Here is an 11,495-nt window from a genome sequence, read left to right on the forward strand (position 1 = left end):
AACAGTTATTTTTAAATGTGTGATCTAAAGATAAACAAAGGGTTTTAAAAGTGTTATATTTATAGTACCAGAGAGAAGCTGAGGAGAATCAACCAGCAACAAAAGCAAAATGTATTAAAAAAAATAATAATAAAATAAGATTTTCCCTGTGGTATCGAAAATGGTATCGAATATCGATACTTTTCAAGGTATCATATCGAAGTTCGAAATTCCAGTATTGTGACAACACTAATAGGTTGAAAGGAGGCCAAGGACCTGAATTCTCGAATACTTTTTTGAATTGGTCAACGACAACTATTCGATTTGAATTTATTTCCACCATTCTACATTGAAATCGATGGGGAAGATGGGGAGGGTAGCAATCGCAGGCTTTGCAACAGCTTCCCTGTTGAACACACAATCACCAAATTCACAATCACCAAAAATAGCTCACACATTGGTGTTTTGAGGTGTTTCCTTGGGTTAAATGAAATCTCAGAGTGATTTTGGACATTGCTAATAAACAGCTAAAGGAATCATGAGGATTATTTTCCACAGGATTGAGGCAGCAATAATAATAATAATAATAATAATAATAATAAATAAATAAAATAGGTTTGTAAGTAAAACACATCTATTGTCTTACTGTCTGCTGTTACCCCACATTTTGCATAAAATGCATGACGATTGCATACCCAAAGTAATTCAGCGTGATTATCCAAAATGGTCATCCACTTCCATTCATTCAGAAGCGCGAGTCAAAACAAAGAACTTGTTCGTCTTCTTCTGCCCCCTTCTCGTTGCAATCAGTGCTAATTTGAGATCGCTTTCGGAGCAGACGCTCCTTGGCTACAATGGTGGTCAATCAATCAAGGCGGCAAATTCAACTTTCAAACAATGTACTGATCGGCGAAAAATGCAGCCCGGAGCCGGCAGACGAGGGCAAAGTGCTGCGCGCACATGGAATGTTAAGAGGTTAAGAAAGTTCCAAAAAGTGCATTTCTAGATCCAAACTAAATAAATTTTTTAAATCTCGGATTGTGGCTTCAAGGTTGTAATAGCATCCACTCTCCGGCTGCTGTTGTGCTATAGGATAGCAATGAGGTCAGCTTTGACCAGAGAAGTACGGACACAACTGGGCCAGTCAGCTCCGATGGACATACAGTGGCTTCTAACGCACAGACACAGATGCCTATGAGCTTCCATCACATCATCACGCACTGCACCTGACGAGGCAGAACCGTCACCACGTTTATTCTGACCTCCGCCCCGACAAGCTCAAACGCCATCAGAATTCGGCTAGGGATATCCAACCAGTCAGATATGAGTATGAGGTCATTTCTGTGTGCGTGTGCATGGGAGCGTGTCGGCTACCAGGCAGGAGGCCAGTTCGTGACCCGGCTCCTTCAGCTTTGCAGCTTGAGTGGCGCACGACACGGACAGCTGTGCCACAAAAACGCCGCCGCCGCTGCAAGGCACCTTTTTATTTAGGTCACATTCTGTGCCTCGGTGGCCAAGAGAAGAGAGGATCTCAGTCAATCGACTGCAATGAATACCTTCCGTTGGACGCGGTCCAGCATCCGAGTTCCCCGTGAGCGGCAGTCATTGTGTTGACGTGCGCTTGTGTGCGGTCTGCTTTGCCTGCGCTCATCTTTTCACGCGGTGCATTCACTCCCAGTGTCTGGAGCGAGCCTATGGAGGGGGGTGGGGGTGGGGGGGGGGGGGGGGGGGGGATGATGGGGTTTGGTTGCTTTTACATATTCCATCTCCAGTCTCACAATGGAAGACAGGATAATAGCCACATTGAAACTTGGCCTCATTCTCAAGCGGTGGGATTCGTTCACCAGCACCCCCCCCCCCCCCCACACACACACACAGACACACAACCCCCCCTCCCCGCCTTGGATTTGTGCAAATCAAAACGTCATGAATATTTTTGCACAATCTTTCCAACTCGTACCGCGCCAGGTCAGTGTGTAATGACATCACGTGAAATAATGCACATTATGCGTTCCGCACACTCCCATATGTGTATGCATACACCCCCCCCCCCCCCCCACACACACACACACACAGACACATGCATAGAGATCTCCAGTTATGTAAGCAATTGACTCCATATCATTGCGTTTCTTCGCTCTCCCATCGTTTCCCCCTCGTTATCTTTCCCCCCTCGTGATCTCTTCCCCCTCGTTATCTCTTCCTGCCCCGTTGCCCTTTTCCTTCTAGCCCATCGCCCCCTCCTCTGTCTTTTTCTTTTCTTTTTATTCACCACGGTGGCCTTTCGGGTAGCGCGCATTATAAATCCCAGGAATGAATTCCCCACCGTTGACCGAGGCTGCGGCGGCGCTGGCGGAGCGCTGCACGGGGGTGGGGGGGGGGGTTTAGCTCTGTGGTTTGTCTTCTCGTTAGCTTCACCTCCAGTCCATCGGAAGCGGCGTGTGTTCAGCCGCCGTGACCGGCCGCGCCCCCCGCCCCCAGTTGGGTGAAGGGGAGGCAGTTTAAGGGCCCTGATGGATGCCATTGTTTTCATGTCACCATGTAAGGGAAAGGTCATTTATTGCACGTCGCCCTGGCCCAGCCCAGGAGCTGTCAACCGTGTTTTACTGGCCAATTAGTCTACCCTTAGAGGAGCACTAGAGGTATGGATGCTCCCCACAGGGCCTTACTGGGACCATTTGTATAGTGAATGTGTGTGTGTGGGGGGGGGGGTATGCACACATATATTTGTTTTATCTACTATGTGTGTGTGTGTGTGTGTGTGTGTGTGTGTGTGTGTGTGTGTGTGTGTGTGTGTGTGTGTGTGTGTGTGTGTGTGCCGTGGAAATGTCCTCTCTGCGCTCAGGACCGTCGTCCTTCCCCCCAATTGCAGCCGGGAGCAGACATGGGTTGCGGCGTGGGCTGCGCCCGGGGACCAATCCAAGTGCTCCTGTCCGTCTTCATCAGGGATGTGACTGGATCGGTTCTGCATGTTTTTCCATCTTTTTTTTTTTAAAGGGGGAAACCCTTGCGACCACGGGGGGAGAACATGCAAACTCCACACAGAAAGGCCCGGGAGATACCCCACCTGGGTACCTGGCAACCCAGCAACCTGGTCCCCAAGCGGAATCGGACCCAGGACCTTCTTGCTGTGAGGCGACAGTGTTAACCACTACACCACCATGCCACCGTATGAGTGTACATTTGTGTGTGTGTGTGCGTGTATCTGCATGTGCGTACAGTATGTGTGGACCAAAGCAAAAATAAATGTTCTTCTAACACCTTGTCTGTTACTGATTTGATGATTTGATTTGATTTGATGTTTTGTATTTTCGTGTCTTACATACAGGTGTATGCCCAGCCCATATGGGCTTACAAGACACATAACAATAAGTATATAATAATATACTTGACCAATTACTTGACAAATGACATATAGACCAAGATGGCCACAAGAAAAAGAAAATACAAGAAAATACAATAAAACGTAATATAACACAAGCTGTACGCAATGTATGTAAACAAAGGTACAGTTACTACTGTACTTTGAAATGAGTTGATTGGATTCAGGGGTTGTTTTCCTGTAAGTCGTGTCACACTCGCAGGTCTGCTGCGGATGTGGCCAAATTACATCCAGTCAGTTTCAATAACTTTCTCTCAGGGGAGCGCCGTGGTTTTCTCCTTCGAGCCTCACTGTGCTTTTTCAGCACGACAGCTGGAAGAATGACCCGGTCACATGTTTCAGCGGGGGTCACTGATGGCTCGAGCAACATCGTGTTTACAAACAGGAGACCCATCTTATGGCCGTTTCCTCTTGCCAAATATTAGACTGAGATTAGCTCCGACAACTTTACCGTGCAAGATAGAAACCAGTGGTTCGCCCAACACTGTAAACCAGTTAGTATAGATTCATCTTTATACCTGTATCACTGCACTCAGTAGTACTAATTATATATGTTATACCCAGTTTAATCACCTGTAGGCCTACATTGTATATTACTGTTGCACTTTATTGTTACATTTGCACTCTGGTTGGATACCAAACTTCTTTACATTGCACTGTACTTGTGCTGTATGATGACAATACATTCAAATCTAATCTAATCTAATAACATTTACATAGCGACGACTGGTTGTTTAGATTTAAGTCTCATTTTAGACTGCCATTTGTAATTGCTGTTTCCTGCACAAAGATGCCTATGCAGCTGTCTTCAGCGATCTCAGAGGATGGTTGTAGCTAATCTTAATTTTCACTAGAGGCCATCGTGGCCATTGGAAAGAAAATGATTCTGAAACCAGAGAGGCTGCGGTCACTGGCCGGATGAAACTATCTCAGGTGTGGTGGTGATGCTCTCTGTGGTGTGATACTTTTGAAGAGTTAAATTTATGCTTCATTACTAACGTTACACTCGGACAAATGATAGCATCCGCTGGAGTTTGAAAAAGATCTAACCTCTCCACTCGTTCCCACTTTTCTGGCTCTCGATTCCCCAGGTCCCCCCTGTCACTTCCTCGCCGCTGTCATGCTCAAATTCACCAGAGCAAACACGAGACGTTGGAGGAGAGCGGTTTGAAGAGGGATCCGGATGACAGGAAACATTATGCCAGCCATAGTGACTGCTCTATTTAGAGAACCTCCTTTGAAGTTTTGAAGGACAAAATCTAAGAGGAGGAACAAAGGAGGAACGGGCCTGAACTCCTTTCAGCAGCGGTGTGTGTTCACATCTGCTGAGCAGTGCCAAAAGACATCCGGCTTAAATCAAAACAGATTAAGATGTTATACTATGCTGGGAGTACATGCAAATCAGTGTTATTTATAATTCTCTTTTATATGTCTCTCTCTCCTCTCCTCTCTTCTCTCCCCCCTCTCCTCTCCTCTTCTCTCTTCTCTTCTTTTCTCCTGTCCTCTGCTCTTTTCTCTCCTCCCCCCCCTCTCTTCTCTTCTATTCCCTTCTTTTATCTTCTCCTCTCCTCTCCCCCCTCCTCTCTTCTTCTCTCTTCTCTTCTCTTCTCCTCTCCTATTTTCTCTCCTCCCCTCCCCTCTCTTCTCTTCTCTGCCCTTCTTTTATCTTCTCCTCTTCTCTCCTTTCCTGTCTCCTCTCCCCTCCCCCCTCACCCCCCCCCCCTCTCCTCACCCCTCCTCTCCTCACCCCCCCCCCCTCTCCTCTCCCCTCCCCCCTCTCCCCTCCTCTCCCCTCCCCTCCTCTCCTCTCCTCTCCTCTCATCTCCTCCCTCAGAGCTAGTTTTGCTGCCGGCGCCAACTTCCTGCGGGCAGCAGTTGGATGTCCCGCGTCCGCGATGACGATGAAAGGCCTGTCCAGCAGCAGCCGCAGCCACCACCACGCGGTGACCTGCGACCCCTCCTATGACTCCATGACCCTGGGACATGTGGAGCGGCGTCCGTACTTCCTCAACCCCGGCGATGCCCACCCGGCGGACCACCCCTACTACTCGCAGCGCAGCTCCTTCCAGTCGGAGTGCGGTCCCTACAGCGACCTGGCCAGCTGCACCTTCCCCCGCCGCCACTACAGCTCCCACCATGAGCTGAAGGGGGAGTGCGGCGCCGTGGTGCCTTACACCGGGGCTCCAACAGGGGGCGGCAGCGGTGGAGGTGGAGGAGGCGGTAGTGGTGTCGGTGGTGTCGGCGGTGTCGGCGGTGGTGGAACTAACAACCGCGTCCCTCCCAACCTGCTGGAGCAGTTTGAGCGGCAGGCCCCGGTGCGGCGCGACGGCTACCACACGCTGCAGTACAAGCGCACGGCGGTGGAGCACCAGCGGAGCGACAGCCCCGGCCGCATCCGCCACCTGGTGCACTCCGTCCAGAAGCTCTTCACCAAGTCCCACTCCCTGGAGGGGCCCTCGGGGGCCGGAGGAGGAGGAGGAGGCGGGAGGATGAACGGGGCCAAAGCCAGTCCGGACGACCCCCCGTCCTCTTCCTCGGGGACCCTGAAGCACAGCAAGCGTGGCAAGAGCAAGGACCGCTGCAAGTCGGAGCCCAAGATGCGCTCGGCCATCTCGGGCTACTGGAGCTCGGACGACACACTGGACGGGGACATGTGTATGTACCACCACCACCACCACGGGGGCCGGGGGCAGCCCTCGGGGGTGATGACCATGGGCAGACACCCGGACAAGTCCCAGTCGCAGTACTTCATGGAGTCCTACAACACCATCAGTGCCCACACGCTGAAGACGTCGCGCAGCAACAACGACGTGAAGTGCTCGACGTGTTCCGGGGGCGGCGGGGGGGCGGTGCTGCCTCTGACAGGCGGGCTGGAGGGCCAGCAGCTGCAGCTGAAGAAGAGCTTGTGGTCGTCCACGCTGACGGTGAGCAGGGCCAGGGAGGTCTACCAGAAGGCCTCGGTCAACCTAGATAAGGCCCTAGTCCAGGCCCAGCAGGGACGCTCCTGCCACTTCCTACAGGTAGGACCGTTTGCACCAGGCCCCTCCTCTCGTCATCCCTCACGCCTCATCCATCGTCCAGGTGCTCCCGCATGCATTGTGCGTGCGCGCACGTGTGTGTGTGTGTGTGTATGCGTGCACGTGTGTATGCCTGCATGCATGTTCTCTGGGAGTTAAAACAGTCTTTTGCCATTCTAATGCCATTATCTGCATTGTAGGGCTATAGTAAGGTTGCTGGCTTGAAATTTAGCACTTGTAAAAAGATATTCGCTTATGAAATAAAAACACATTCTAAACAGTCTTTTGCCATTATAATGCCATTATCTGCATTGTAGGGCTATAGTAAGGTTGCAGGCTTGAAATTTAGCACTTGTAAAAAGATATTCGCTTATGAAATAAAAACACATTCTAAACAGTCTTTTGCCATTCTAATGCCATTATCTGCATTGTAGGGCTATAGTAAGGTTGCTGGCTTGAAATTTAGCACTTGTAAAAAGATATTCGCTTATGAAATAAAAACACATTCTAAACAGTCTTTTGCCATTCTAATGCCATTATCTGCATTGTAGGGCTATAGTAAGGTTGCAGGCTTGAAATTTAGCACTTGTAAAAAGATATTCGCTTATGAAATAAAAACACATTCTAAACAGTCTTTTGCCATTCTAATGCCATTATCTGCATTGTAGGGCTATAGTAAGGTTGCTGGCTTGAAATTTAGCACTTGTAAAAAGATATTCGCTTATGAAATAAAAACACATTCTAAACAGTCTTTTGCCATTCTAATGCCATTATCTGCATTGTAGGGCTATTTAGATTGTCTTAGTAAGGTTGCTGGCTTGAAATTTAGCACTTGTAAAAAGATATTCGCTTATGAAATAAAAACACATTCTTTTTTTTTTTGATCCACTTTTTCTCCCATTTTCTATATTTTCTCCCATCCCAATTTCGTATCATCCAATTCAACCCTCCCCTGTCACGAACGCTGTTTCTTGCCTCCCACAAGCCGGCTGCAGTGAGGACTAAGTCATACATAGCACAAGTCCCCTCCGGTACTTGAGGTAACAGCAGTCGCATCTTTTCACCTGCGCAGCTCGATCTCTCAGTGTTCGAGGAGTAACGCGTGGAGGCTCACGCTGCCCCCGACACTTCCTGATTCTACTGCGCAGGCGCACCAACCGACTTGTAGGAGTCGCTTGTTCACAACGTTCGATCCCCACCCTTCAGTTTTCCCTCCCCGTAATACGGCCAATGTGTATTACTGCGGACGACCAGCCAAACTGAAAAACAATGTGGAGAGCTGGATTCGAACACGCGAATCCTAGCGTCTCCACACTGGTGGCGAGTGCCTTAGACCACTACACCACCTAGCCGCCCTCAAATAAAAACACATTCTAAACAGTCTTTTGCCATTCTAATGCCATTATCTGCATTGTAGGGCTATAGTAAGGTTGCTGGCTTGAAATTTAGCACTTGTAAAAAGATATTCGCTTATGAAATAAAAACACATTCTAAACAGTCTTTTGCCATTCTAATGCCATTATCTGCATTGTAGGGCTATAGTAAGGTTGCTGGCTTGAAATTTAGCACTTGTAAAAAGATATTCGCTTATGAAATAAAAACACATTCTAAACAGTCTTTTGCCATTCTAATGCCATTATCTGCATTGTAGGGCTATAGTAAGGTTGCAGGCTTGAAATTTAGCACTTGTAAAAAGATATTCGCTTATGAAATAAAAACACATTCTAAACAGTCTTTTGCCATTCTAATGCCATTATCTGCATTGTAGGGCTATAGTAAGGTTGCAGGCTTGAAATTTAGCACTTGTAAAAAGATATTCGCTTATGAAATAAAAACACATTCTAAACAGTCTTTTGCCATTCTAATGCCATTATCTGCATTGTAGGGCTATTTAGACTGTCTTAGTAAGGATGCTGGCTTGAAATTTAGCACTTGTAAAAAGATATTCGCTTATGAAATAAAAACACATTCTAAACAGTCTTTTGCCATTCTAATGCCATTATCTGCATTGTAGGGCTATAGTAAGGTTGCAGGCTTGAAATTTAGCACTTGTAAAAAGATATTCGCTTATGAAATAAAAACACATTCTAAACAGTCTTTTGCCATTCTAATGCCATTATCTGCATTGTAGGGCTATAGTAAGGTTGCTGGCTTGAAATTTAGCACTTGTAAAAAGATATTCGCTTATGAAATAAAAACACATTCTAAACAGTCTTTTGCCATTCTAATGCCATTATCTGCATTGTAGGGCTATAGTAAGGTTGCAGGCTTGAAATTTAGCACTTGTAAAAAGATATTCGCTTATGAAATAAAAACACATTCTAAACAGTCTTTTGCCATTCTAATGCCATTATCTGCATTGTAGGGCTATAGTAAGGTTGCTGGCTTGAAATTTAGCACTTGTAAAAAGATATTCGCTTATGAAATAAAAACACATTCTAAACAGTCTTTTGCCATTCTAATGCCATTATCTGCATTGTAGGGCTATAGTAAGGTTGCTGGCTTGAAATTTAGCACTTGTAAAAAGATATTCGCTTATGAAATAAAAACACATTCTAAACAGTCTTTTGCCATTCTAATGCCATTATCTGCATTGTAGGGCTATAGTAAGGTTGCAGGCTTGAAATTTAGCACTTGTAAAAAGATATTCGCTTATGAAATAAAAACACATTCTAAACAGTCTTTTGCCATTCTAATGCCATTATCTGCATTGTAGGGCTATAGTAAGGTTGCTGGCTTGAAATTTAGCACTTGTAAAAAGATATTCGCTTATGAAATAAAAACACATTCTAAACAGTCTTTTGCCATTCTAATGCCATTATCTGCATTGTAGGGCTATTTAGACTGTCTTAGTAAGGTTGCTGGCTTGAAATTTAGCACTTGTAAAAAGATATTCGCTTATGAAATAAAAACACATTCTAAACAGTCTTTTGCCATTCTAATGCCATTATCTGCATTGTAGGGCTTATAGTAAGGTTGCTGGCTTGAAATTTAGCACTTGTAAAAAGATATTCGCTTATGAAATAAAAACACATTCTAAACAGTCTTTTGCCATTCTAATGCCATTATCTGCATTGTAGGGCTATAGTAAGGTTGCAGGCTTGAAATTTAGCACTTGTAAAAAGATATTCGCTTATGAAATAAAAACACATTCTAAACAGTCTTTTGCCATTCTAATGCCATTATCTGCATTGTAGGGCTATAGTAAGGTTGCAGGCTTGAAATTTAGCACTTGTAAAAAGATATTCGCTTATGAAATAAAAACACATTCTAAACAGTCTTTTGCCATTCTAATGCCATTATCTGCATTGTAGGGCTATAGTAAGGTTGCTGGCTTGAAATTTAGCACTTGTAAAAAGATATTCGCTTATGAAATAAAAACACATTCTAAACAGTCTTTTGCCATTCTAATGCCATTATCTGCATTGTAGGGCTATAGTAAGGTTGCAGGCTTGAAATTTAGCACTTGTAAAAAGATATTCGCTTATGAAATAAAAACACATTCTAAACAGTCTTTTGCCATTCTAATGCCATTATCTGCATTGTAGGGCTATAGTAAGGTTGCAGGCTTGAAATTTAGCACTTGTAAAAAGATATTCGCTTATGAAATAAAAACACATTCTAAACAGTCTTTTGCCATTCTAATGCCATTATCTGCATTGTAGGGCTATAGTAAGGTTGCAGGCTTGAAATTTAGCACTTGTAAAAAGATATTCGCTTATGAAATAAAAACACATTCTAAACAGTCTTTTGCCATTCTAATGCCATTATCTGCATTGTAGGGCTATAGTAAGGTTGCAGGCTTGAAATTTAGCACTTGTAAAAAGATATTCGCTTATGAAATAAAAACACATTCTAAACAGTCTTTTGCCATTCTAATGCCATTATCTGCATTGAAGGGCTATTTAGACTGTCTTAGTAAGGTTGCTGGCTTGAAATTTAGCACTTGTAAAAAGATATTCGCTTATGAAATAAAAACACATTCTAAACAGTCTTTTGCCATTCTAATGCCATTATCTGCATTGTAGGGCTATTTAGACTGTCTTAGTAAGGTTGCTGGCTTGAAATTTAGCACTTGTAAAAAGATATTCGCTTATGAAATAAAAACACATTCTAAACAGTCTTTTGCCATTCTAATGCCATTATCTGCATTGTAGGGCTATAGTAAGGTTGCAGGCTTGAAATTTAGCACTTGTAAAAAGATATTCGCTTATGAAATAAAAACACATTCTAAACAGTCTTTTGCCATTCTAATGCCATTATCTGCATTGTAGGGCTATTTAGACTGTCTTAGTAAGGTTGCTGGCTTGAAATTTAGCACTTGTAAAAAGATATTCGCTTATGAAATAAAAACACATTCTAAACAGTCTTTTGCCATTCTAATGCCATTATCTGCATTGTAGGGCTATAGTAAGGTTGCAGGCTTGAAATTTAGCACTTGTAAAAAGATATTTGCTTATGAATAAAAACACATTCTAAACAGTCTTTTGCCATTCTAATGCCATTATCTGCATTGTAGGGCTATAGTAAGGTTGCAGGCTTGAAATTTAGCACTTGTAAAAAGATATTCGCCTTATGAAATAAAAACACATTCTAAACAGTCTTTTGCCATTCTAATGCCATTATCTGCATTGTAGGGCTATAGTAAGGTTGCAGGCTTGAAATTTAGCACTTGTAAAAAGATATTCGCTTATGAAATAAAAACACATTCTAAACAGTCTTTTGCCATTCTAATGCCATTATCTGCATTGTAGGGCTATTTAGACTGTCTTAGTAAGGTTGCTGGCTTGAAATTTAGCACTTGTAAAAAGATATTCGCTTATGAAATAAAAACACATTCTAAACAGTCTTTTGCCATTCTAATGCCATTATCTGCATTGTAGGGCTTATAGTAAGGTTGCTGGCTTGAAATTTAGCACTTGTAAAAAGATATTCGCTTATGAAATAAAAACACATTCTAAACAGTCTTTTGCCATTCTAATGCCATTATCTGCATTGTAGGGCTATAGTAAGGTTGCTGGCTTGAAATTTAGCACTTGTAAAAAGATATTCGCTTATGAAATAAAAACACATTCTAAACAGTCTTTTGCCATTCTAATGCCATTATCTGCATTGTA

General features: G+C 44.2%; 1 protein-coding gene across 1 annotated transcript in view; it reads left to right on the forward strand.

Moving 5' to 3' along the window:
- Positions 1-5,256: 5,256 nt before the first annotated feature.
- The window catches only part of dlgap1b (discs, large homolog-associated protein 1b), a gene marked incomplete at both ends in the record, with an annotated part of 107,387 nt that continues 101,148 nt past the window's right edge, over positions 5,257-11,495 (forward strand). Inside the window, 1 exon segment of the mRNA XM_084325825.1 lies at positions 5,257-6,381. Within this exon segment, the coding sequence (XP_084181951.1) occupies positions 5,257-6,381 (1,125 nt within the window).

This window comes from Notolepis coatsorum (assembly GCF_963971535.1).
Source record: "Notolepis coatsorum genome assembly, chromosome: 12".
In the NCBI taxonomy this organism is placed as follows: Eukaryota; Metazoa; Chordata; class Actinopteri; order Aulopiformes; family Paralepididae; genus Notolepis; species Notolepis coatsorum.